We start from the raw sequence: 27572 nt of genomic DNA on the forward strand, positions 1-27572 counted from the left end.
CTCACTCGTTCATTCACTCACTCGTTCATTCGCTCTCTCACTCATTCATTCACTCACTCGCTCATTCATTCACTCACTCGTTCATTCACTCACTCATTCACTCACTCACTCATTCACTCACTCATTCACTCATTCACTCACTCGCTCATTCATTCACTCACTCATTCATTCACTCTCTCACTCATTCATTCACTCATTCACTCACTCGCTCATTCATTCATTCACTCGTTCCTCACTCATTCATTCACTCACTCACTCACTCATTCACTCACCCATTACTCACTCATTCACTCACTCTCTCACACACTCACTCGTTCACTCACTCATTCATTCATTCACTCGTTCATTCGCTCACTCATTCATTGATTCACTCGTTCATTCACTCACTCGTTCACTCATTCATTCACTCGTTCCTCACTCACTCATTCACTCGTTCATTCACTCATTCACTCACCCGTTACTCACTCTCTTACACACTCACTCGTTCACTCACTCACTCATTCATTCATTCACTCGTTCATTCACTCACTCGTTCACTCACTCATTCATTCACTCGTTCCTCACTCACTCATTCACTCATTCACTCACCCATTACTCACTCATTCACTCACTCTTACACACTCACTCGTTCACTCACTCCCTCACCCACCATGCCCCTCCCCCACTCTCCTGTTACGCATGAGGCATTCTTTCTACCAGGCACCAGGGCCAATTTGGGGCACGAGGAGGGGATGGCTCAGGGGCCAAAAACCAGGTGACAAGAAGGAGCTTGGGACAGGCCCCAAGTGAGGCAGAAGCAAATACTGAGAGCAGCTCCCGGGAGCCCCCTGGCCCCAGCCCCCGCCCCAGCATGGTGGGGACCTTGCTCACCTGGCTGCCACTCCGCCCCAGGTAGAGCCTCCTGGCTGGGCTCACCTGTGGCAGTGGAGCCCCCAGCCTTGGGGGGGGGGTGCGGACCCCTGGGACGGAAGTCCCGCCGCAGCGCCTGGCTCCCTGATAGGCCCACTGTCTGAGGCTGCGTGTCCATCACACCAGGGCGCTTTCTCAACCAGAGCCCATCAGAGCCAAGACCACTGGGCCAGTTTCTGGGCTCGTTCAGTCGGCATCTCTCCAGCGCAGTGAACTCAGCCATCCCTGCCCCTCAAGGCCACAGGCCCACTTGTGACTGGAGCTGGCCTGGGGTCACCCACCCAGCTGGAGCACAGCCAGGCTCCCAGGCAGTGCTGGTCGGGGGGCTGCACTGTGGGGCGGGGTCCTGTCACTGGGGGTGCCGTGCCCTGAGCCCTTCTCCAGTGAGGGTGGGGCTGGCCACAGCAGCCCCGGCAGCAGGGAAGATGGCAGTGGCCACTCCAGGTGCCAGGAACTCAGGGGTCCGGCGGCAAGGGAGAGTGCCTGGGGAAGGTCCAGGGGCAGGGGCGTGGTGGAGGATGCCTGAGGCCAGGACTGGGGGACCCTCAGGGACCACGTCCCACCTGGCAGACACACCCATCCCTGCCTGTCTTCAGCTGCCGGCCAGCCCGTAGCCAGTGCCCACTGTTTACCTGCGTGAGGGGAACCACAGGCCCTGCCCCACCCTCCCACGTGAGGCCCGTGGGGCTGGAGCCAGCTCTGGGACTACAAAAGGCTCCTGCAGACGCAGAGCCCTCCTCAGAGGCCACCCTGGGGACTTCTCCCCCACACACCATGGGTGTCCGCTGGAGGAAGCTGGCCCTGCTCTGGGCCCTAGGCCTCACTCTGGCCTGTGCCCAGCACACAGGTAAGGTTCGTGCTGGCTTTCCCAGGCTGGCCCTGACCATGGCCCCTGTGCCCCCCCCAAATCCTAGGGTGGCCCTGGCCCCCGGCGGGCAGCAGGCAGCTCTGAGGCCTCGTCCTGGGCTCTGGTCAAGCTGAGTGCATCCGTGAGCTGCTCTTCCAGCTTGTGGGGCTGGGGAGGGGTTCTTGGGGGCTGTGGGGTCCATGTGGGGGTTAGGGCTGGGAGCAGCCCAGCATCTATGAGCCCCTGGCTGCAGGATCTCATCCACACGTGCCCTCTGCCCCCTGCCAAGCCTGGTCTGAGCAGACTCTCGAACTCCTGGCCCAGCCTGGCAGAGCTGCCCACCTGCCTGGGACACCCCCACCCCCCACCGTGCATCCCCGGTTCAGCAGCTCGCTTTCCCTGTCTGTTTCTCTGTGGTGGGCTCAGTCCGAGGTGGAGGGTGTGATGAGGGCAGCTCACAGGTCCCACGGTCCTCGGAGGCCCCTTCCCATATGGGCCTGCACCTCCCTCCTCTGCTTCCCAGGGGATAGCAGGGCCCTGGATGGGTGAGGGGGGGGCTCCCAGGCTCCTGGAATGGCAGCTTGGGGAACATGCCGTGTTACCCAAGGTCCCCACTGCCCCAGGCGGCCCACACATCCCGTCCCCAGTCTCCCGCTGCCGCCAGACAGTCTCAGAACTGGGAAGCTCTCCCTTGAGTACTCAGGCAAGGCTGCCCCACTGGATGTTCCCTGGACACATGGCAAGGATGAGTCCAGGTTGTCCCAGGTGATCTGAGAAATGGGGCCAGCACACCAGTGAGTGAGGCAGTGCTCCCTGGGTCAGCCCCCATCCAAAGGAGGGCTGGCCTCCCCTTCTGGGCGGGGGGCTGGGCAACCCCCTGCCATGCCAGCTCTGTGCGGGATCATGGCAAGCCTGTGTCTGGTGACATTCTGCACCTTGGGAACGGCCTCTGAGGACCCCAGAAATGAGGTTCTTGGGGTGGCCTCCAGGCCAACACTGCCCGTCCCTGGGCCCTGCCTACCTGACCTCCACGGTGCTGGGCCCCTACCTGTGCAGTGGCCCGAGCACCCCATTTTGGGTGCAACTGTCTCCACTCTTGGTCCCAGATCCCCAACAGGCTCTGAATTTTCCTCCAGAGCTCCGGTTGCTCTGGGCCAGCTGCAGCAGACCCGCGGCTTTACTGTCTGCTCCCTCGGCAGATGCTCCTGGACGGGGGCTGCCTGCCTGTCCCCCTACGTCCCGAGCAGGGGACCAGCGGCTGGGCCCTGGTGGACACTCGGTGGGCATGAATGAACAGTGAACAAAGAAATGGCCCCTGGAGAGACCAGCCGGGGTCACCCCACATGCTCATGGGGCCGGGGACACCCCCACATGCTCATGGGGCCACCTGAAGGGGAGGTCAAGGGAGTGGTGGCCCAGCCGTGGGCCCGGGTGACCTCCAAGGCTCGGCAGCCTGGAAGAGATCCTCCCAGTGCCCCCGTCCGCACAGAGAATCCCACCATCTGGACTTTCCGCCCCTCCCTCCGTGCATCCTCTGAGGGGACGTGCCTGTCCTTTGGCTGGCTCAGGCCCAGCGCCCTCTCCTCTTCCCAAAGGCCAGGCCCAGGACAGCACTGCAGAGCTCGGCTATGCGTACCCGGACCTCCCTCCTGCCCCCCAGGGGCCTGGCGGTGAGTGGACCCCCCACCTGTCAGAGCCCCCCCCCGCCCCAGCAGTCAAAGAGCCCTTGAAGGGCCATGGGTCACCCGCCTTGGGCCCTGCAGGCTGCTTGCCATCCCCATCTGGCGTGGCTGAGACAGGGTGATAGGCTGCCTGGGAGCTCACAGAATGTCCCTTTCTCCCTGGAGTTAACACCTGATACTCCAGCGGTGGCAGGGCGGGTGAGGGTCAGCCCACAGCGCGGCCAGATGCCCCAGAGCAAGGGGAGGCTCGGGGACAGACCCAGCCACCTCAGTTTGCATGTCCCCAAAAGGGGCTCCCAGGGAGGCGCACCTGTGTCTGACGTCAGCACCCAGGGGATTGCCCGTAGCTGCTGATGCGTTCGTTCGTTGTTTTAATCGGGGTATAGTTTTACAATGTTGTGTTAGTTTCTACTGTACAGCAAAGCGAAGTAGAGTTCCCTGTGCTCTCCAGCAGCTTCTCAGTTATTACCTAGTTTATACATAGTAGTGTATATATGTCCATCCCGATCTCCCAATTCATCCCACCCCCCTTTCCCCGCTTGGTGTCCATACGTTTGTTCTCTACGTCTGTGTCTTTATTTCTGCCTTGCAAACTGGTTCATCTGTACCTTTTTCTAGATTCCATGAATATGTGTTAACATACGATATTTGTTTTTCTGTTTCTGACTTACTTCACTCTGCATGACAGTCTCCAGGTATTGATTCAGGCATTTTTGAGATTCCGGGAGCAAGGAAGCCCCAGTGCAAACAGCATTCTGGGCCACGGGGTGTGAGAGCTGGGGCCCCTGGGTGCTCTGCTCTCAGCCCACAGTGGTCCCCGCTGGCCTTGGTGTTCACACCGGCCGGGAGGCCATATACACGGCAGAACCCGGAGCCGGATCTAGAGTCTGGCAGACCCGAGCAGTCGCGGAGCCGCCACAGCCTCTCGTGGGGGCTGAGCTGTGCCTGGGCGGTGGGGGTGAGGGCTGTGCGTCACCCGCCCTGTTTCCACAGGCAACTCCCTCCGCGGGGTGACCATCCACCCGCCTCTGAGGAGCACCCCCCTGGTGCGAGGTGAGACCCCGAGAGGCCAGGCGGGGGGCCGTGTTGGCCGAGCTCTGCCTCGTCACACCTGGGGGGCGGGCCGGGGGACCGCAGCTTCCCAGGTGGATAAGGGCCCAGGTTTCGGGACGTCCGGGTGTCTCAGACTCGGCGCCCTCGGAAAGGCCCTGCTCTGTTTGGCCCACAGCCCTGAACGCGGCGCACCGCGGGCGGGTGTGCAGCACATGGGGTGACTTCCACTACAAGACCTTCGACGGCGACATCTTCCGCTTCCCCGGGCTGTGCAACTACGTCTTCTCCGCGCACTGCGGTGCCGCCTACGAGGACTTCAACCTCCAGCTCCGCCGCGGCCCCGGCCCCAACGCCACCGCGCCCAGCAGGGTCACCATGAAGCTTGACGGCATGGTCGTTGAGCTGACCAAGGGCTCCGTCCTGGTCAACAGCCTCCCGTGAGTCTGGGCCCTGGACGGCGAGCATGCTTCTGGGCCGTCGGGGGAGGGAAGTGCAGTTGTCCCAAGAGTGGGTCCCGGAGCGGTGCCCCCCAGGCCCCCATGCTCGGCCCCCTGCCCCACCCAGGGGCTCAGGCTCTCCCTCTGCCCCTGGAAGCGGCCCCTTCCTCGTTCTTCTGATGCCAGAGCTCCAGGCTCTTGTGGGCATGTTGACCCTGTCATACGTGTGACTGAAGGGACCCTCCCTGCCTGAAGTCCAGACCTATGTTGCCCGTCCCCTCGTGCCCTATGGCGCCTCAGCTGGGCCCTCTCTCCGCAGAATTCAGCTGCCCTTCAGCCGCTCCGGAGTCCTCATTGAGCAACGCAGCAGCGGCGTGAAGGTGGCGGCCAGGCTGGGCCTGGTCTTCATGTGGAACCAGGATGACAGCCTCCTGGTGAGGCGGGGGGCCGGGCTCGGGGGAGCAGGCACATGCCTCCAGCCTGACAGCCTCTCCAGGGAGGGAGGAAGGGGCTCTGGGCGAAGGAGGGTGGGAAAGCCAGACACCTCCGGCCCCGGCAGCGAGGATGGGGCCCAGATGCTAACGGGGCCCCAGGGTCCACACCCCTGATGGAGACCCTGAGTGTGGGGGTAGCTTCCTCCAGGACAGAGCCCCTGCTCCGGGTCCCAGCCGTGTGGAGCAAATGGGGAGGGTCCTCTGTGAGAAGGCCCAGCTGCTCCAGCCTGGGGAACCTCGTCTGTCCTTCTGGTCCGGGGCTGTCCCTGGCACGGCTGGAGTCTGATGTGTCCTCTCATTGCAGCTGGAGCTGGACCCCAAGTACGCCAACCAGACCTGCGGGCTCTGCGGAGACTTCAATGGCGTCCCCGTCTTCAACGAGTTCTTCTCCCACAGTAAGCCCCGGGGCGCGAGCTCCCCTCCCTGCCGCCTGCTCCAGCTCTGTGCTCCCTGGAAGCCTGCCTTCCAGGGTGCCAAGTCAGAGGTCTCGGTCTTAACACATGTGCACGCACCCACACGTGCATGCAGACCCACACGCTCAAGGTCCAGCATGCACGCGCACCTACACTACGAGCATGTGCACAGACTCGGGCACGCCCCAGCACACACGGACGCACGGCGCGCGCTCACGTGCACTCGCCCCCACCCCATCCCACCCAGCACACGCTCTCGGCGGGGCAGCCCCCGCTGAGCCCTCCCGTTCTCAGTGCCCGTCACACACCCTCCTCTGAAATCGAAGACCTGCCTCCATCCAGACCTTGTCTCTGCTTCTTGGCCCTTGAGACTTTGCCAAGCAGTGGCCTTTTATGTGACCCACACCCGCTGCAGCCCCGATCCCAGGGTCCCCACTGTCAGGCCCATGAAGCCCCACGCAGAGCCCACACGTAAGGGACTCCCTTAGGGGAAGCCTGCCCGCGTGCCCAGCAGTGGCCGGCAGGGGCCCAGGGTCACTCTCCAGCCCTGGGCCAGTGGAGCGTCAGTTAACGGACCTCAACCCGCTGCCCTGCAGCCCCGAATGCCTGGGAGTTCCTCATTTCATCTCCAGACTCCCCGAAAGTCCTGTGTAGCCGCCGCTTAAACTGGCGGTGTGGAAGGGGCGTAGCCCGGTCGCCCCGAGCGAGGGCCGCTGGGAGCCTGCAAAGAGCCCGGTGTTGTGCTTCTGTCAGACATCAAGCTGACCGCCACCGAGTTTGGGAATCTGCAGAAGATGGACGGCCCCACGGAGCAGTGTCAGGACCCTGCCCCTGAGCCCCCCGTGAACTGCTTGACCGGTTTTGTAAGTCCCAGAGTGAACGGGGGTGGCGTCCGGCTCCCACGGCCCCGGGGACAAGCCGAGGAGGGGGCTGTGAGCCAGGGGATGTTCCAGAGCCTGGACTGAGTGCCCGGCTTTGCCCCAGGGCATCTGCGAGGAGATGCTGAGCAGCGAGCCGTTCTTGGACTGTGCCGCCCTCGTGGACGCCAGCAGCTACGTGGAGGCCTGCCGGCAAGATCTCTGCCACTGTGGCCAGGCCAACCTCACCAGCTGCCTCTGTCACACCCTTGCTGAGTACTCCCGCCAGTGCACCCATGCCGGGGGGCTGCCCCTGGACTGGCGGGGCCCCCAGCTCTGCCGTGAGTGCCCTGTGTGACCCCGGCCCTGCCATGCCGTCCCTTCTCGGGCCGGAGGCAGGGGCAGGGCGTGACATGCGCCCCATCTCTTCCCTGCAGCCCAGACGTGCCCCCTCAACATGCAGTACCGCGAGTGCGGGTCACCCTGCGTGGACACCTGCTCCAACCTGGAGCACTCCCAGCTCTGCGAGGACCACTGCGTCGCCGGCTGCTTCTGCCCTGAGGGTGAGCCGGAGCCCCACCCCCTCTGGCCCCCCAGAATCACACAGATGCATTGTAGGTGCTCAGGGAGGAAGGCCCCTCTGACGTGGCCCAAGGTGTCCCTGGACCCCTGGGTCTGAGGAACCCTCCAGGGCAGGGCCACTGTGGGCAGAGGGCCTGTCCCCTCCACACACCCACATGGCAGGCACAGTCCGGCACCTGCCACGTGGCCTGCCTGCCTCTGCAGGGACGGTGCTGGATGATGTCGGCCACACTGGCTGCATCCCGGTGCCCCAGTGCTCCTGTGTGTACAACGGGGCCACCTACACTCCAGGGACCGGCTACTCCACAGACTGCACCAACTGGTAGGACCCTGGGCCCCTGCCCTCCCCTTCCCCGGAGATGCCCAGGGACGGCCCCTGCCTTCTGGTCCCCCTAGATGCGCCCGGGCCGGCCCCTCTGGGGGCTTGTCCTCTCCCACGCGGGTCCCCGGGTGGAGGCCAGTGGCTCTCTGGGCAGGCGCTGATGGGCTCCAGTCTATGTGGTGATGCAGGCAGGCCTGGGCAAGTCTACCTGCCGTCTTGGGGGGGCGGGCTGCTCCCGGGGGCCAGCACCCACGTGGGCGCTCCCTGCTCTCAGCACCTGCGCTGGGGGCCGGTGGAGATGCCAGGAGGTGCAGTGCCCGGGCACCTGCTCGGTGCTGGGCGGTGCCCACTTCTCCACGTTCGACGAGAGGCAGTACACGGTACACGGGGACTGCAGCTACGTGCTGGCCAAGGTACATGGCCCCAGGGTCCTCCCCGGACAGAGCGGCTTTCAGGTCGTGGGTCCACGTGTCCTTCCCCAGCCTGGGCTGCATGTGGGTGCCGCATTTGGGGCCACCTTGGGATCCCCGACGCCGAGTCCTCCAGGAAACCACCCGAGCTCTGGGCGGGCGGACGGATGGTGGGGAGGGGAGAGGATGAGGCGGGCTGGGGGCGCTGCGCTTTGCGTGAGTACCTGTGTTTCCAGCCCTGTGACAGCAGCGCCTTCACCGTGCTGGCCGAGCTGCGCAGGTGTGGACTGACCGACAGCGAGACCTGCCTGAAGAGCCTGACGCTGACCCTGGGCGGGGGGCACATGGTGCGTGCAGACCCTGGGGTTGGGGTGTCCTTCACGGCAAGCGACCTCTGCCCGAGCCCTTGACCCCACATGGGCAGCAGGTGGCCGAGGCATGGCCCGAGGACCCGCCCACTGCCTCCCTGCTTCCACCTCTTGTGGGTCTTTTGAGTGACGGTCCCCAAAGGGAACAGCTCAGGGGCTGGCAAGGGGCCTCCACACCTCCCCCACGAGGCCAGGAAGCTTCTCTGCTGAAGTCGACTTTTTTACTTTAGTAAATCTCTTTGGTTTTCACGTCGCCAAAAAGCGGTCCGGTCCTCGCGGAAAGCTTAGCGGAGCAGGCTGAGCCTGGGGGATGGGGGGCCAGGTCATCAGCCCTCCTCTGCCCTGGGGAGGCCATCGGGAGCCCTGTCATGTGCTTCTCCAGGTCTTCGTGGTAAAGGCCAGCGGGGCGGTGTTTGTGAACCAGATCTACACCCAGCTGCCCCTCTCGGCAGGTGAGGGCGCCTCCCTGCCCCGCCCCCTGACAGCCCCGCCCCCTGACAGCCCCACCCCCTGACAGCCCCGCCCCTCGCGCCCACTGAGACCTGGTCCCCTGTGTCTGCAGCCAACGTCACGCTCTTCAGACCCTCCACCTTCTTCATCATCGCCCAGACCCAGCTGGGCCTGCAGCTGGACATCCAGCTGGTGCCCGTCATGCAGGTGTTCGTGAGGCTGGCGCCCCAGCTCCAGGGGCAGACCTGCGGTAAGAGGGTCACCACCCAGCACCCGAGCCCACCCTCCGCAGCCCAGCACACAGGGGCCTCACGCCACCCCCGCCCCCAGGCCTGTGCGGGAACTTCAACCAGAACCAGGCCGACGACTTCCGGACCATCAGCGGCGTGGTGGAGGGCACGGCCGCCGCCTTCGCCAACACCTGGAAGACCCAGGCCGCCTGCCCCAACGTCAAGAACAGCTTGGAGGACCCCTGCTCCCTCAGCGTGGAGAACGGTATGTGTGTCCAGCATTCCCGCGGGCCAACCTGGTGCGGGGCCCCTGGGCCAGAGGTCTGAGCATGCGCTCCTTGGGGGCCCGGCCTGAAGGGGGCGTCAGGTGGTAGGTAAACAGGCGGACTCCACATGCGTTGTTCTGGCCGGTGAGCCCCGGGAGGACAGGATCAGGGTGCTGGGGGGAGTGGAGGCCCCCTCCTTGCCTGCTCTCCTGGGGGACCGGGCTCGCGGGCCGCTCAGGAAGCAGCCTAGGTCTGCTAACACCTGGCACTCCTTCACACGGAGCATAAGGGATGCCGGCTAAAAGGAAAGCTGCTCATCTCCATGTAGCTCCCGCCTGACGTGGCCGTCCAGCCTCGCTGACCGCCCCCCTCCTCTGTCCACAGAGAAATACGCTCAGCACTGGTGCTCGCGGCTGACAGACCCCCGCGGCCCCTTCACCCGGTGTCACGCTGCTGTGAGCCCCAGCGCCTACTACTCGGTAATGCCACCCACCTGCCTCTGCCCTTGGACCACTCGGCCACCCTCAGGGTCCCAGGGGCCATGGCAGCAGCGTCTGGGCCCAGCAGGTCTCTCAGTCTCCAGTTTCTCCCACCCCCATTCACTCACTCATTCACTCATTCACTCACTCATTCACTCATTCACTCACTCACTCATTCATTCACTCATTCATCCACTCACTCATTCATTCATCACTCACTCGCTCATTCATTCATCACTCACTCATTCATCCATCACTCACTCATTCATCCACTCACTCATCCACTCACTCATTCACTCATTCATTCACTCATTCATTCATCACTCACTCATTCATCCACTCACTCATCCACTCATTCATTCATCATTCACTCATTCATTCGTCACTCACTCATTCATCCACTCACTCATCCACTCACTCATTCATTCATTCACTCATTCATCCACTCACTCATCTACTCACTCATTCATCACTCACTCACTCACTCACCCACTGCTGTGGTTCTGAGTCCGTCCTCTCCTCCAGCTCCATGCTAGGCACAGGGGCTACACCCAGGGAGTGAGTAGCCTGCTGGCCCCAGGGTGCAAATGAGAAACTGGTGTCTAAGGCTGACACAGGGATGGACCGCTGGGTCACACAGATGAGGGGCTGTGGTCCTTCCAGCACCCCCGCCCGCCAGCCCAGGGGCGTGATGGCAAGATGCTCTGTGCACGTTAGTGGGACCCCCGTGAGGCTCGGGGAGGGGTCCTGGGGAGGCAGGGGCTCCGGCAGCAGCATGGGGGAAGCTCACCGTGTGTGGCCTCGTGTCCCTGACATCCTGATGCCCCCACAGAACTGCATGTTTGACACGTGCAACTGTGAGAAGAGTGAGGACTGCATGTGCGCGGCCCTGTCCTCCTACGTGTGGGCCTGCGCCGCCCGGGGCGTGCTGCTTGGCGGCTGGCGGGACGGCATGTGCAGTGAGTGTCCCAGGGCGGATGTCCCATGGCCCCCGTCCCCCAACCAGGCTCAGAGGCCAAGGAGCGCCCAGGCCAGTGCCCCGGGACCCCATCAAGGACGAAGGGCTTGGCGGGAACAGGGAAGCCGGGGGGCCGGCCCTGTCCTGAGTGCTACCCCCTCCTGGCATCGTGCAGCAAAGGCCATGACCACCTGCCCCCAGTCGCTGACCTACCTCTACAACATCAGCACCTGCCAGCCCACCTGCCGGGCCCGGAGTGACGCGGACGTCACCTGCAGCATCAGCTTCGTCCCCGTGGACGGCTGCACCTGCCCTGACGGCACCTTCCTGGATGATACGGACCAGTGTGTGCCGGCCACCAGCTGCCCCTGCTACCATGGGGGCTCCGTGGTCCCCAATGGGGAGTCGACACACGAGCAGGGGGTCGTCTGGTAAGAGCCCCTGCTGAGTGGGTGGCGTGGGCGAGGCTGGGGGGCTCTCTGACCACTCTCTCCTTGCAGCACCTGCACCCAGGGCACACTGACCTGCATTGGAGGCCATGCCCCAGCTCCAGGTGAGCCCGGAGTGGGGGAGGGGGCCCTCGGTTATCTCTGCATAAAGTTACCTAATCACGGGGTTAAATGCCCACAAGTCAGCGAGGCTGCTGGGTGTCAATCAGCGTCTCTGGGCTCAGCAGTGTGGGCACCCTGCCCACGCACTCACACGCTCACCCCGGGGCGGCTAAATTCTGCCGTCGGGAGACACGTCCCTCAAGCGAGCCTGGTAGGTGGCGTCAGGGTCCCCTGAATGGCCCCTCCCTCGCCAGTCTGTACCCCACCCATGGTCTACTTCGACTGCCACAATACCACGCCTGGGGCCGCTGGGGCTGGCTGTCAGAAGAGCTGCCACACCCTGGACATGGACTGTGTAAGTGTCCCCAGTGACCCCCCTCCAACAACCCCACACTGCTCGGCCCCCATGGGCACCTGTGGAGAAGCCCACTCACCGGCCCCAGGGGACCCCTGCCCGCAGGCTGCTGGTCCTGTATCCCTGTGGCCCCGCTGCAGGCCCTGGGGGTCCACTAAGCTGTGTCTGCTCCCCCCCCATAGTACAGCTCCCAGTGTGTGCCTGGCTGTGTGTGTCCCCACGGGCTGGTGGCCACTGGCGACGGCGGCTGCATCCCTGTGTCCGACTGCCCTTGTGTGCACAACGAGGCCAGCTACAAGCCGGGCCAGGTCATCCGGGTGGGCTGCAACACCTGGTACGGGGAGGGGCTCGGACCCCACCTGGGGGAGGGTTCCCTGAAGCGGGAGGTACAGCCTGGCCGGCAAGTCCTGCCCCCGCCCAGGCAGGCAGCTGGGCCTCCAGGAGGGAGGTTTGGGCCTGATGCCTGCCGCCCCTGCCCAGCACCTGTAAGAGCAGGATGTGGCAGTGCACAGACCAGCCCTGCCCGGCCACCTGCGCGGTGTACGGCGACGGCCACTACCGCACCTTCGATGGGCAGCGCTACAGCTTCAGCGGGGACTGCGAGTACACGCTGCTTCAGGTATGGCTACCGAGCCCTCCCGCCGCCCCGCAGCCCTGCTGTGCTGTCCCGCGGTGTGCGCTCAGTCCCATCCCGGCCTCCCTAGGACCACTGTGGGGGGGACGGCAGCGCCCAGGACGGCTTCCATGTCATCACCGAGAACGTCCCCTGTGGCACCACGGGGACCACCTGCTCCAAGGCCATCAAGATCTTCCTGGGGGTGAGCAGTGGGTGGGGGCCTTGGTGGGGAGCCCCCAGGAAGGCCGCGCTCCCATGGCCGAGCTGGGACAGGGGCCGCAGGGCCATGGACCCGTTCGACAGGTAGCCAGGGTCCTCACCCAGACACTCGCTGATCCTGCCCCACACAGAGCTACGAGCTGAAGCTGAGTGACGGGAACATGGAGGTGATCGAGAAGGAAGAGGGGCAGCTGCCGCCCTTCTCCATTCGCCAGATGGGCAACTACCTGGTGGTAGACACGGATGTCAGCCTGGTGTTGCTGTGGGACAAGGGAACCAGCATCTTCCTCAGGCTCAGCCCCGAGTTCAAGGTGAGGCCCTGCCCAGGAAGGGCGACGCCCTCACCCCAGACCAAGGGCCGGCCGGAGACGGGGGTGCGGGTGGGGGAGAGACAGAGGAGATGATAGAAAAACAGAGAGACACAGAGACAGAGAGAGATGATAGAAAAACAGAGAGACACAGAGTTATAGAGAGACAGAGAGACAGACAAAGAGACACAGAGAGATATAGAGAGACAGAGAGACAGACAGACAGAAACCGAGAGGCAGAGAGACAGAGAGGAGGTGACAGTAGGAGACCCTCGGCCGTGTCCGGGTCCTGCAGCTGCTGGGAGAAACGATCCCTAACTGGTGGCCCTTCTCTCGCAGTCTGGACACTAAGTCCAACCAGGTGCCCCAGGGCCACGTTCCCTCCAGAGGCTCGAGGGGAGGATCCTTCCCGCCTCCTCCAGCTTCCGTGGCCCCAGGCGCCCCGTCAGCCCAACCTCTGCATACGACGTCCCTTTACTGTCTTCACTCTGTGTGTGTCCCTCGTCCTGTAAGGACGCCGGCCACTGGATCAGCCACCCCAGTCCAGGATGCCCTCATCCTAACTGGATTGCATCCGCAGAGACCCTCCTTCCGCTTTGGGCCAACTCGTGGGTCCCGGGTCAGGACCTGAGCCTGTCTTTGGGGGACACTCCGTAGCCACTAGGCTGCTTCTTCTGTGCCCTCCCCTCCTGGAGACTTCAGAGCCCAGTGGGGCTCTTCCTGAGGGCCCCAGGGTTGGGAGGAGCGAGTGAGGTCGCAGGGCCCCTCCTGCGCTTGCCCTGAGCCTGCGCCGTCTCTACGTCTGTCCGTCCACAGGGGAGGGTCTGCGGGCTGTGCGGGAACTTTGACGACAACGCCCTCAACGACTTCACCACGCGGAGCCAGTCCGTGGTGGGCGACGTGCTGGAGTTCGGCAACAGCTGGAAATTCTCCCCGTCCTGCCCGGACGCCCAGGCCCCCAAGGACCCCTGCACCGCCAACCCGTACCGCAAGTCCTGGGCCCAGAAGCAGTGCAGCATCATCAACAGCGCCACCTTCAGCGCCTGCCACGCCCACGTACGCTGGGCGCTCCTCCAGGCACCTGGGGAAGAAGGGACAGAAATGGGAGCAGTGGCTCTTTGCCGCCCTCTAGGGCCCACTGTGGCCCTGAGGACCCGTCTGGCCGGCCTCGTGGGACAACGAGCTCCAGGGGAAACCGGCCCAGGCCGACACCAGCTGCACTGATTCCCCGGAGCCCACAGGGATGGTGGGTCCCTTGGCATCTGAAGCCCCTCTCTCCTGTAGGTGGAATCGGCCAGGTACTACGAGGCCTGCGTGAGCGACGCGTGCGCCTGCGACTCGGGGGGTGACTGCGAGTGTTTCTGCACGGCCGTGGCCGCCTACGCCCAGGCCTGCCACGAAGCGGGTGTGTGCGTGTCCTGGCGGACCCCGGACATCTGCCGTGAGTGCCCACGGATGTGTCCGTCGGGGTGGGGCGGAGACACAGAGAGTGACAAGAGTGGTATTGAATGTGCGAGGGGAGGAAGGGCTTGAAGGGAATCAGCAGAGCACCCCCCCTCCATGGAGCCTGGCCGCAGTGGGTGGGCGTCCCTGACAAGCCAGCCAGCCCCCCTCCCCACTGCCCCCCCTTGCCCCTGGGCATCCCAGGCCCATGTCCTCTGAAGCCGCGTCCGGGAGGCACAGAGGAGGGACGCGTCTTCAGAACAGCTCGCAGGACTTGGTCAAGGACCGGGCTACGGGGGAGCCCCCGGGGCTGTCCTTGCAAGGGCGGCACTCCACCTGGGGCCCCCTGGGCCGAGCGCCTGGCCCTGAGCCCGCGCCCGTTGTCCGCAGCCCTCTTCTGCGACTACTACAACCCCAAGGGCCACTGCGAGTGGCACTACCAGCCCTGCGGGGCCCCCTACCTGAGGACCTGCCGGAACCCCCGCGGCCAGTACCTGCACGACGTCCGTGGCCTGGAAGGTGCGCTGCTGCCCTGCTGGTCTGGGCGGGGCCATGCTGGGGAGACGGTGGTTGGGGCCAAGGTTTGTCCTGGGGATCCAGGCTGGGCGGCTCCTGACCCCTCGGGGTGCTTTTGCGGCCATAGCCTCAAGCTCCCCATGGCGTGGTGGGGTCCAGGGCTGGGGGCTGAGTCGAGGCGGGGCTGAGGCACTGGGCAGTTGGTGTGGCTGGGACTCAGGCCTCTCTGGTCCCCAGGCTGCTACCCCAAGTGCCCATCAGAGGCCCCCATCTTCGATGAGGACCAGATGCGATGTGTAGCTTCATGCCCAACCCCGACCCCACCACTGCCCTGCCGCGTCCAGGGCAAGTCCTACCGGCCGGGCTCTGTGGTGCCAACGGAAAAGAACTGCCACTACTGGTGAGGCGCTTGGCGGGAGCCGCGAGGACCCTGGAGCACGTGGGGGATTCGCCCAGCCCTCCGCTACTGCGGAAAGGCCCCAACTGGCCACCCCCCAGCAGAGCCTCCCTCCTTCAGGGCCAGAGGGTCCCCCAGCCTGGGTTTTCTGTGGGGTCCAACAGGGAGCTTCCTTTATGCAGGATGAGGGTGGGGGGTCTGGGGGTGAAGAAAGGGGCCAGAGGGGAAGCTGAGTCATGACACGGCCCAAGGACCTCTGGGAAGACACCCTGGAGAGGGAGTGGCCTTCAGAAGGTCCAGGGGGCTCAGTGGCCATGCTCGAGCTGCCTTCTCTGGTCATTGATAGGAAGGGCTCCCTGAGAGGGCGTGACCTCTGGGGCTGAGGCGTGGCCCCCAGGGACCCCAGTGGGGCTTCCCCTGCCTGCCTGCCCCTGGGTGAGTCTCCACCCCCAGACTCATCTCCCTTCTGTCGCCAGCGTTTGCACCGAGAGCGGCGTGCAGTGCACCTACCACTCTGAGGGTGAGTGGTGGGCGGCCCTCCTTGCGCCCGGGGTCTCGGGTCCCCGCCTGCGCCCCGGCCCCCTAACCGCCTGGCTGCTGTCCTCCCCACAGCCTGTGTCTGCACCTACGACGGGAGGCGCTTCCGTCCCAGGGAAGTCATCTACCACACGACAGACGGCACGGGGGGCTGCATCTTCGCCCACTGTGGGGCTAACGGCACCATCGAGAGGAGGGTCGAAGACTGCAACACTACCACCCCCACCCCCCAAACCACCTTCGCCTTCTCTACACCGATCGGTAAGGCAGACAGGCGGGGTGCCGACCGGGTGGTGCCGTCCCCCCACCCCTGGCCCCGAGCGGCAGGAAGGAGCCGGGACGGGACAGAGGGCATGTCCCTGTGCCGGTCAGCCCGCAGCCACCGCGAGGCTGGCAGGACCCGTGTCCCCAGTCATGCTCTCAGGGCTGCGGCACCCAGCATGGGGCAGGGGCTGTGAGCAAAGGTACCCCAGGTTAGCTCCTGGGGAGAGGACCACGGGAAGCCGGCTGGGGAGTCCCTGCCTGGATCCACTGCTCTCCGATCGCCTTGCATCGCACCAGGGCCAGGCACCTCCGCGTCCTAACCTCTTCTAAGGGTGACTTAGGGCCTTATTAGAGCTTCCCCCGAGGGTGAAGAGCCCCTGTAGCTCTGGCTTTAGATTCCGGGGCGCTTAATTCACCCCTTGACTCAGCTGCAGTGAGCTTTACCCCTGCCAGGTTTGGGCATATCCCGGACGCTTGGCGACTGCCCTGTCTCCCAAGTTCCCGTCATGGGTGGAGACAGACAGGCAGCTGACACTGACAGAGGGGGCGGGGGGGCTGTCCTCAAGGAGTGTGGGGAGCCCTGGCCCCTGACGCTCGCCCTTTCTCTCCTGCCCTCAGTCGTGAGCTCGACGCTTCCACCCAGCACACACCCCAGCCCGTCCGAAAAGACAACACACGCTCCGAGCTCGGCCCCGGCCACCACCCCGGGCACATCCCCTGGACCAACCCCTCCCACAGCCTCCGCCCCGCCCTCGTCCCGGCCCCACTGTGGGGAGGAATGCCAGTGGTCGCCATGGCTGGATGTCAGCCGTCCGGGAAGGGGCATAGACAGCGGTGACTTCGACACGCTGGAGAACCTCCGTGCCTATGGGTACCGGGTTTGCCGAGCACCGAGGGCGGTGGAGTGCCGAGCCGAGAACCACCCAGACGTCGGCATCCAGACGCTGGGCCAAGTGGTGCAGTGCAGCCTGGAAGTGGGCTTGGTGTGTCGGAATCGGGACCAGAAGGGCAAGTTCAGGATGTGCCTCAACTACGAGGTGCGCGTGCTGTGCTGTGAGCCCCAGAAAGGCTGCCCTGTCACACATGTCACAGTCTCCAGCACCTCAAGTGTGAGTGTCACCAGCCAGACAGGGACCACCTTCCATGAGGCCACATCCAGTGCAACCACGGTGCAGACAACCAGTTCAACCGCAGTGCCTATAAGCAGCACCACCACTGTGGAGACAACCGGCCCAACCACAGCTCCTAAAACCAGCACCACCACTGTGGAGACAACCGGCCCAACAACAGCTCCTACAACCAGCACCACCACTGTGGAGACAACCGGCCCAACCACAGCTCCTACAACCAGCACCACCACTGTGGAGACAAACGGTCCAACCACAGCTTCTACAACCAGCACCACCACTGTGGAGACAACCAGTCCAACCACAGCTCGTAGAACCAGCACCACCACTGTGGAGACAACCAGCCCAACCACAGCTCGTAGAACCAGCACCACCACTGTGGAGACAACCGGCCCAACCACAGCTCCTACAACCAGCACCACCACTGTGGAGACATCCAGCCCAACCATAGCTCCTACAACCAGCACCACCACTGTGGAGAAAACCAGTCCAACCACAGCTCGTAGAACCAGCACCACCACTGTGGAGACAACCAGCCCAACCACAGCTCCTACAACCAGCACCACCACTGTGGAGACAACTGGTCCAACCACAGCTCCTACAACCAGCACCAACACTGTGGAGACAACCAGCCCAACCACTGCTCCTACAACCAGCACAACTTTTGTCTCTATACCTGAAACAACCCACTCCCAACCCTGGACCACCTCCTGCCAGCCACAGTGCACATGGACCAAGTGGTTCAATGTGGACTTCCCATCTCCTGGGCCCCACGGAGGAGACTTTGAAACCTACAGCAACATCGTCAGAAGAGGAGAGAAGATCTGCCGCCGACCCGAGTACATCAGCGCCCTGGAGTGCCGAGCCGAGAACCACCCAGACGTCGGCATCCAGACGCTGGGCCAGGTGGTGCAATGCAGCCCGGTAGTGGGCTTGGTGTGTCGGAACCGGGACCAGAAGGGCAAGTTCAGGATGTGCCTCAACTACGAGGTGCGCGTGCTGTGCTGTGAGCCCCAGAAAGGCTGCCCTGTCACACGTGTCACAGTTCCCAGCACCTCAAGTGTGAGTGTCACCAGCCAGACAGGGACCACCTTCCATGAGGCCACATCCAGTGCAACCACGGTGCAGACAACCAGTTCAACCGCAGTGCCTATAAGCAGCACCACCACTGTGGAGACAACCGGCCCAACCACAGCTCCTAAAACCAGCACCACCACTGTGGAGACAACCGGCCCAACAACAGCTCCTACAACCAGCACCACCACTGTGGAGACAACCGGCCCAACCACAGCTCCTACAACCAGCACCACCACTGTGGAGACAAACGGTCCAACCACAGCTTCTACAACCAGCACCACCACTGTGGAGACAACCAGTCCAACCACAGCTCGTAGAACCAGCACCACCACTGTGGAGACAACCAGCCCAACCACAGCTCGTAGAACCAGCACCACCACTGTGGAGACAACCGGCCCAACCACAGCTCCTACAACCAGCACCACCACTGTGGAGACATCCAGCCCAACCATAGCTCCTACAACCAGCACCACCACTGTGGAGAAAACCAGTCCAACCACAGCTCGTAGAACCAGCACCACCACTGTGGAGACAACCAGCCCAACCACAGCTCCTACAACCAGCACCACCACTGTGGAGACAACTGGTCCAACCACAGCTCCTACAACCAGCACCAACACTGTGGAGACAACCAGCCCAACCACTGCTCCTACAACCAGCACAACTTTTGTCTCTATACCTGAAACAACCCACTCCCAACCCTGGACCACCTCCTGCCAGCCACAGTGCACATGGACCAAGTGGTTCAATGTGGACTTCCCATCTCCTGGGCCCCACGGAGGAGACTTTGAAACCTACAGCAACATCGTCAGAAGAGGAGAGAAGATCTGCCGCCGACCCGAGTACATCAGCGCCCTGGAGTGCCGAGCCGAGAACCACCCAGACGTCGGCATCCAGACGCTGGGCCAGGTGGTGCAATGCAGCCCGGTAGTGGGCTTGGTGTGTCGGAACCGGGACCAGAAGGGCAAGTTCAGGATGTGCCTCAACTACGAGGTGCGCGTGCTGTGCTGTGAGCCCCAGAAAGGCTGCCCTGTCACACGTGTCACAGTTCCCAGCACCTCAAGTGTGAGTGTCACCAGCCAGACAGGGACCACCTTCCATGAGGCCACATCCAGTGCAACCACGGTGCAGACAACCAGTTCAACCGCAGTGCCTATAAGCAGCACCACCACTGTGGAGACAACCGGCCCAACCACAGCTCCTACAACCAGCACCACCACTGTGGAGACAACTGGTCCAACCACAGCTCCTACAACCAGCGCCACCACTGTGGAGACAACCGGCCCAACCACAGCTCCTACAACCAGCACCACCACTGTGGAGACAACCGGCCCAACCACAGCTCCTGCAACCAGCACCACCACTGTGGAGACATCCAGCTTAACAACAGCTCCTACAACCAGCACCAGCACTGTGGAGATAACCAGTCCAACCACAGCTCGTAGAACCAGCACCACCACTGTGGAGACAACCAGCCCAACCACAGCTCCTACAACCAGCACCACCACTGTGGAGACAACCGGCCCAACCACAGCTCCTACAACCAGCACCACCACTGTGGAGACATCCGGCCCAACCATAGCTCCTACAACCAGCACCACCACTGTGGAGACAACCAGTCCAACCACAGCTCGTAGAACCAGCACCACCACTGTGGAGACAACCAGCCCTACCACAGCTCCTACAACCAGCACCACCACAGTGGAGACAACTGGTCCTACCACAGCTCCTACAACCAGCACCACCACTGTGGAGACAACCGGCCCAACCACAGCTCCTACAACCAGTACCACCACTGTGGAGACAACCAGCCCAACCACAGCTCGTAGAACCAGCACCACCACTGTGGAGACAACCAGCCCAACCACAGCTCCTACAACCAGCACCAACACTGTGGAGACAACTGGTCCAACCACAGCTCCTACAACCAGCACCAACACTGTGGAGACAACCAGCCCAACCACTGCTCCTACAACCAGCACAACTTTTGTCTCTATACCTGAAACAACCCACTCCCAACCCTGGACCACCTCCTGCCAGCCACAGTGCACATGGACCAAGTGGTTCGATGAGGACTTCCCATCTCCTGGGCCCCACGGAGGAGACTTTGAAACCTACAGCAACATCGTCAGAAGAGGAGAGAAGATCTGCCGCCGACCCGAGTACATCAGCGCCCTGGAGTGCCGAGCCGAGAACCACCCAGACGTCGGCATCCAGACGCTGGGCCAGGTGGTGCAGTGCAGCCTGGAAGTGGGCTTGGTGTGTCGGAATCGGGACCAGAAGGGCAAGTTCAGGATGTGCCTCAACTACGAGGTGCGCGTGCTGTGCTGTGAGCCCCAGAAAGGCTGCCCTGTCACACATGTCACAGTCTCCAGCACCTCAAGTGTGAGTGTCACCAGCAGGACAGGGACCACCTTCCATGAGGCCACATCCAGTGCAACCACGGTGCAGACAACCAGTTCAACCGCAGTGCCTATAAGCAGCACCACCACTGTGGAGACAACCGGCCCAACCACAGCTCCTACAACCAGCACCACCACTGTGGAGACAACCGGCCCAACAACAGCTCCTACAACCAGCACCACCACTATGGAGACAACCGGCACCACCACTGTGGAGACAACCAGCCCAACCACAGCTCATAGAACCAGCACCACCACTGTGGAGACAACCGGCCCAACAAGAGCCCCTACAACCAGCACCACCACTGTGGAGACAACCGGCCCAACCACAGCTCCTACAACCAGCACCACCACTGTGGAGAGAACCAGCCCAATCACAGCTCCTACAACCAGCACCAACACTGTGGAGACAATGGGCCCAACCACAGCTCCTACAACCAGCACCAACACTGTGGAGACAACCAGCCCAACCACAGCTCCTACAACCAGCACAACTTTTGTCTCTATACCTGAAACAACCCACTCCCAACCCTGGACCACCTCCTGCCAGCCACAGTGCACATGGACCAAGTGGTTCGATGAGGACTTCCCATCTCCTGGGCCCCACGGAGGAGACTTTGAAACCTACAGCAACATAGTCAGAAGAGGAGAGAAGATCTGCCGCCGACCCGAGTACATCAGCGCCCTGGAGTGCCGAGCCGAGAACCACCCAGACGTCGGCATCCAGACGCTGGGCCAGGTGGTGCAATGCAGCCCGGTAGTGGGCTTGGTGTGTCGGAACCGGGACCAGAAGGGCAAGTTCAGGATGTGCCTCAACTACGAGGTGCGCGTGCTGTGCTGTGAGCCCCAGAAAGGCTGCCCTGTCACACGTGTCACAGTTCCCAGCACCTCAAGTGTGAGTGTCACCAGCCAGACAGGGACCACCTTCCATGAGACCACATCCAGTGCAACCACGGTGCAGACAACCAGTTCAACCGCAGTGCCTATAAGCAGCACCACCACTGTGGAGACAACCGGCCCAACCACAGCTCCTACAACCAGCACCACCACTGTGGAGACAACTGGTCCAACCACAGCTCCTACAACCAGCGCCACCACTGTGGAGACAACCGGCCCAACCACAGCTCCTACAACCAGCACCACCACTGTGGAGACAACCGGCCCAACCACAGCTCCTGCAACCAGCACCACCACTGTGGAGACATCCAGCTTAACCACAGCTCCTACAACCAGCACCAGCACTGTGGAGATAACCAGTCCAACCACAGCTCGTAGAACCAGCACCACCACTGTGGAGACAACCAGCCCAACCACAGCTCGTAGAACCAGCACCACCACTGTGGAGACAACCGGCCCAACCACAGCTCCTACAACCAGCACCACCACTGTGGAGACATCCGGCCCAACCATAGCTCCTACAACCAGCACCACCACTGTGGAGACAACCGGCCCAACCACAGCTCCTACAACCAGCGCCACCACTGTGGAGACATCCAGCTTAACCACAGCTCCTACAACCAGCATCAGCACAGTGGAGACAACCAGTCCAACCACAGCTCGTAGAACCAGCACCACCACTGTGGAGACCACCAGCCCAACCACAGCTCGTAGAACCAGCACCACCACTGTGGAGACAACCAGCCCAACCACAGCTCCTACAACCAGCACCACCACTGTGGAGACAACTGGTCCAACCACAGCTCCTACAACCAGCACCACCACTGTGGAGACAACCGGCCCAACCACAGCTCCTACAACCAGTACCACCACTGTGGAGACAACCAGTCCAACCACAGTTCGTAGAACCAGCACCACCACTGTGGAGACAACCGGCCCAACCACAGCTCCTACAACCAGCACCACCACTGTGGAGACAACCGGCCCAACCACAGCTCCTACAACCAGCACCACCACTGTGGAGACAACCGGCCCAACCACAGCTCCTACAACCAGCGCCACCACTGTGGAGACAACCGGCCCAACCACAGCTCCTACAACCAACGCCACCACTGTGGAGACAACCGGCCCAACCACAGCTCCTACAACCAGCACCACCGCTGTGGAGACAATGGGCCCAACCACAGCTCCTACAACCAGCACCAACACTGTGGAGACAATGGGCCCAACCACCGCTCCTACAACCAGCACAACTTTTGTCTCTATACCTGAAACAACCCACTCCCAACCCTGGACCACCTCCTGCCAGCCACAGTGCACATGGACCAAGTGGTTCGATGAGGACTTCCCATCTCCTGGGCCCCACGGAGGAGACTTTGAAACCTACAGCAACATCGTCAGAAGAGGAGAGAAGATCTGCCGCCGACCCGAATACATCAGCGCCCTGGAGTGCCGAGCCGAGAACCACCCAGACGTCGGCATCCAGACGCTGGGCCAGGTGGTGCAGTGCAGCCTGGAAGTGGGCTTGGTGTGTCGGAACCGGGACCAGAAGGGCAAGTTCAGGATGTGCCTCAACTACGAGGTGCGCGTGCTGTGCTGTGAGCCCCAGAAAGGCTGCCCTGTCAGCTCTGTGACTGCAAGTCCCCAGCCCTCACTCTCTCCAGAGTCCACCACCCCCACGGTTTCCCTGGTGACCTCCCCTAGCTCCGCAGCGCCCTCCACATCCACGTGCTACTGCAGTGTGGCGTCCAGGTTATACTCCGCAGGTATGTGTACTCTACCTGGGTGTGTGGTGTGTGCTGACCCTGGTCACTGTTGTCCTGTTCACAAAACTATGGTGTTAAGGGGAGGGAGGGGTGCCTTGTCTTTGCGAAAGGGCTAGGTCTTTTGTATAGGAAGGCAGTAAGCCGTCTCTGAGGATATGCCATCTACACCTGGGAAGGAAGGCCACCTGCCAGCCCAGCACCCAGGTGGACCACCAGCCTGGTTAGAGTCCTTCCTGGTGATCGCTTCTTGGCTCTCCTAGTGCCCTCCCGTTCCTTTTCTTGCAGGATCCATCATTTACCAGCAGACGGACCTCTCCGGGCACTGCTATTATGCCCTTTGCAGCCTGCACTGCCACGTGGTCAGGCGGACTGACCACACCTGTCCCACCAGCACACCACCTCCCGCCCCGGCCACCTCCACGCCAGTGTCCTCCCCTTCTGCCTCTGTGTCCGTTACTCAGGGAGGATGCCCAAATGCAGTCCCCCCAAGAACGGTAACCTCACCTTTTCTGCCCTTCTCGGGGGCTCGGGGCGGCCAGGGCAGGGACCCTCCGCATCATTCAAAGTAGGCTGTGGCGTCAAGGGTGCATGAAGGTTGGTGGCCCCTCGGCTGACGTAGGCTGACCATGGCGAGCGGCCACTGGTGGCCCCATGGCTGACGTAGGCTGACCATGGCGAGCGGCCATTGGTGGCCCCTCGGCTGATGTAGGCTGACCATGGCGAGTGGCCATTGGTGGCCCCTCGGCTGACGTAGGCTGACCATGGCGAGCGGCCATTTCTGGTCCTCCAGAACTTCTGGGAGGGGGCGCCAGGAGCGTGGGGCCCGAGGTTGAGAATCTGTTGCCTATAAAGGGGGCTAGAGCAGGTGACTGATGCTCCGGACAGGGTCAAACGGCCAAGGAGTGGAAACGGTGGGTGGGTGGAAATGGGCAGAGTGGGAAGGGGGCAACCTCCAACACCCGGAGCCCCTCCCAGTCGGCCGGGCGCTCGGGGGGGGTGCTGGGGGAGGAGAGGCCTGGTGTGAGTGTTGGTCCCAATCCTGGTGGCTCTTCTCTCCCCGGAGACCCAGGCGAGCCCTGAGCCCCGAGGGGTGGGCGCCACGTCAGGGCAAGGCCCTGCAGCAGTCTTTGCTTCCGCAGAATGGCGAAACCTGGGCCATGCCCAACTGCTCTGAGGCCACTTGTGAGGGCAACGGGGTCATCACCGTGAGAGCGCGCCAGTGTCCAAAGAGGCAGAAGCCCACCTGCGCCAACGGCTACCCCGCCGTGATAGTGGCCCACCCGGAGGACTGCTGCCCATCCTACGAGTGCAAGTGTGAGTGGGCGGGGCCGGGGGTGGCGGCCATGGCAGAGAAGGCAGGACGGAATCAGTGGGACCCAGGAAGGACTTCCCAAGGTCAGGGCAGCGGTGGTGGCGCCCAGCCTCCTCCCCAGGTGCCCGGCGGAACCCTGCCCAAGCCCAGAGCAGCCGGGCCACGCAGGCGCGAGGGGGCGTCCGGAGTCTGGTCCCACTTCTCGGCCTCTTTGGGCACCTACTGGACAGAGTTCTGTGTGCTGTTGGCGTGTGGGTCCCGACAACAGGGCAGTCGCCTGCTCCGCTTGGCGTGGGACACACCTGCCCCTGCGGGAGCCCCGGGGCGGTGGGAGGAGGCCCGTAGTGCGGCCAGGTAAGGCGGCTCGTCCTCCCGCAGGCGTGTGTAGCCGCTGGGGCAAACCCCACTACATCACTTTTGATGGTACGTACTACACGTTTCTGGACAACTGCACGTATGTGCTGGTACAGCAGATCGTGCCCGTGTTCGGACACTTCCGGGTGCTGATCGACACCTACTTCTGTGATGCTGAGGATGGGCTGCCCTGCCTACAGTCCATCATCATCGAGTACCAGCAGGACCGCGTCGTGCTGACCCGCAATCCCGTCGGAGGGGTGATGACCAATGAGGTGGGGACGCCCTCCGGGCAGCCCCCATTTGTGCCGGGTGGACTCGGGGCGCCAGGCACTGGCTGATCGCCACCTGGTTCTCTTTCCCTTGCTGGGTCCCCGTCTAGATCATCTTCAACGGTGAGGTGGTCAGACCCGGCTTCCGGAAAGACGGCATTGTCGTCTCCCAAATCGGCATCAAGATGTACGTGACCATCCCCGCCCTTGGTGTCCAGGTCATGTTCAGTGGCCTCATCTTCTCTGTGGAGCTGCCCTTCAGCAAGTTCGCCAACAACACGGAGGGGCAGTGCGGTGAGCGCCCGGCCCAGCCCCGCTCTGGCCCTCCGCACTCTGGGCCCTTTCTCTGGCCGGGAGTGTCTGGTGTGCGAAGGGTCGGCCTCGGGTGTGTCCCTCCAGGAACTGCATTCTTGGCTGGGGGTGAGGCCTCCCGTGTGGCGCGGAGCCTCCAGGTGATTCTGCTTTCCAGCTGCACCAAGAATGTGCGGCACATGGCCCAGGGGCCTGGCCATGTGGCCCATACGTGAGGCCTCTTTGGGAACTGCCCCAGGGTCTGGCTTCTTGGAGGCAAAAGAAAGCACAGGGAGGTCAGGGGACAGGTCCCACAGCAACCCATCGAGTGCTGCGCGGAGACGCTGGGGCCCGGCCCCCAGCATCCCAAGGGAGGGTGAGGGTGCCTCTGCTTTCCCCGGCTGACTGACCACTGCTTCCACGCCCCAGGCACCTGTACCAATGACCAGAAGGACGAGTGCCGCCTGCCCGGGGGGGCGGTGGTACCCTCCTGCTCCGACATGCCCGGCCACTGGAATGCGACACACCCTGGCCAGCCATCCTGCAGCAGGCCTCCCCTGACGCCCACCACAGTTGAGCCCAAGAAAACGTCCACCTCGTGCCTACCTTCGCCAATCTGCCAGCTAATTCTGAGCAAGTGAGATTCCCTGGCAGGGCTGGGGTGTGGGGGGTGTTGAGCAGCCCTGCTAATCCCACGCTGCCTGGGAGATAGGAAGAAGTGGGCGGGCCTGCAGGGGGCTCCAAGGGAGAGGGGTCACGGCTGCTGGAACGCCAGGCGCAGAGCCCAGTGGGGCTCGTGGCGGGTCGGCCTCTGAGGCGCTGAGGCAGCTCATGGTGGCTCCGGGCATAAGTCCTCAGCCGGCGGCAGCACCCGGGCGTGCAGGGCACGGGGGGAGCCCAGCGGAGAATTTGCAGAAAGAAAAGCTGTGTTGCAGCCAGACACTCTCCCTGCCGCACACAGATGGCCCCAGAGGCTGGGGTCCCTCGGCACACAGGTCGGCCCAGTGACGCCTCTCCCTCGGGGCCCTTCATTAGGGAAAGCCTACAGCCTGGCAACCCCACCACGGAGCTGCCCCATGACCCGTGTGTCTCTGTGCTGCAGGGTCTTCAAGCCGTGTCACTCGGTGATCCCCCCGTGGCCATACTACCAAGCCTGCGCCTTTGACCAGTGCCATGTGCCCACGGTGGACACGAGGTGCTCCAGCCTGGAGCTGTACGCCACCCTCTGTGCGTCCCTCAGCGTGTGCATCGACTGGCGGGGCCTGACCGCCCACGAGTGCCGTGAGTGCCCCCTCCCCCCCCCCGCCCCAGAGTGCCCCGTCCCGCTGGGCGGTGGCAATCAGCATGTTCGAGGGGACAGACACACTGGGCAATCCATGGGTGGGCTTGGGCGGTCAGGGTGGGCTTCCGGGAGGAGGAGGGCTGAGCCCAGGATGGAGTGCATTTGTTTCCTGGAGGGACAAGAGGGGAATCCAGGTCAGAGCACCTGGGCCCAGGGTGCAGGGGTCCAGGGCTCGGACAGGCTGGGCGGTGCAGGGCACACAGCAGGTGCCTGGGCCAAGAGCTCCAGCCAGCGGGGCCCAGGCCAGGCCTCGCTTCTCGTGCCCTCCGGCCTCAGGTGTGGCCTCACCCTTCGCACAGGTTTCACCTGCCCTGCTGACAAGGTGTACCGGCCCTGCGGCCCGTCCAATCCTTCCTACTGTTACATGAACAACAGTGCCAATACCCTGTAAGCACCTGCCCTCTCCCTCTGGGACACGCCCACCCCGCCCTGTGTCCCCAGGCCGCCTCTCCCCACCCTGGAGGTCACGGCCCGCTCACCCTCCGCTCCCCACAGGGCCCTCCCGGAAGCCATTCCCATCACAGAAGGCTGCTTCTGCCCGGAGGACATGACGCTGTTCAGCTCGAGCTCCGAGGTCTGCGTGTCAGCCAACTGCAGCAGTAGGTCCCTGGGGCTGGGCTGGGGCTTCCCCGCACTGGGCCCTCGGGCTCTGCACTTCTCAGCCGGACCCCAGGGCTTTCCACCACAGCCTAGGTCTCCCCCAGCCCCTGACACCGGGTCTGCCCGTGACGGGCTGGGGGCCATGGAAGCCCAGCGATGATGTCTTCTC

The 27572-nt window shown here is 63.1% G+C and overlaps 1 protein-coding gene across 1 annotated transcript in view; it reads left to right on the plus strand.

Moving 5' to 3' along the window:
- Positions 1–1683: 1683 nt before the first annotated feature.
- LOC132525978 (mucin-5B-like) overlaps positions 1684–27572 on the plus strand; it is a 79759-nt gene continuing 53870 nt past the window's right edge. The window contains exons 1-16 of the mRNA XM_060159604.1: positions 1684–1756; positions 3352–3426; positions 4432–4491; positions 4667–4928; positions 5248–5362; positions 5727–5817; positions 6589–6698; positions 6820–7033; positions 7130–7255; positions 7479–7596; positions 7871–8009; positions 8243–8353; positions 8757–8826; positions 8937–9074; positions 9155–9319; positions 23430–23436. Of these exons, the coding sequence (XP_060015587.1) occupies positions 1684–1756; positions 3352–3426; positions 4432–4491; positions 4667–4928; positions 5248–5362; positions 5727–5817; positions 6589–6698; positions 6820–7033; positions 7130–7255; positions 7479–7596; positions 7871–8009; positions 8243–8353; positions 8757–8826; positions 8937–9074; positions 9155–9319; positions 23430–23436 (1874 nt within the window). The remainder of the gene's footprint in view (positions 1757–3351; positions 3427–4431; positions 4492–4666; positions 4929–5247; positions 5363–5726; positions 5818–6588; positions 6699–6819; positions 7034–7129; positions 7256–7478; positions 7597–7870; positions 8010–8242; positions 8354–8756; positions 8827–8936; positions 9075–9154; positions 9320–23429; positions 23437–27572) is intronic.

Source organism: Lagenorhynchus albirostris, chromosome 9 (genome assembly GCF_949774975.1).
Source record: "Lagenorhynchus albirostris chromosome 9, mLagAlb1.1, whole genome shotgun sequence".
NCBI lineage: Eukaryota > Metazoa > Chordata > Mammalia > Artiodactyla > Delphinidae > Lagenorhynchus > Lagenorhynchus albirostris.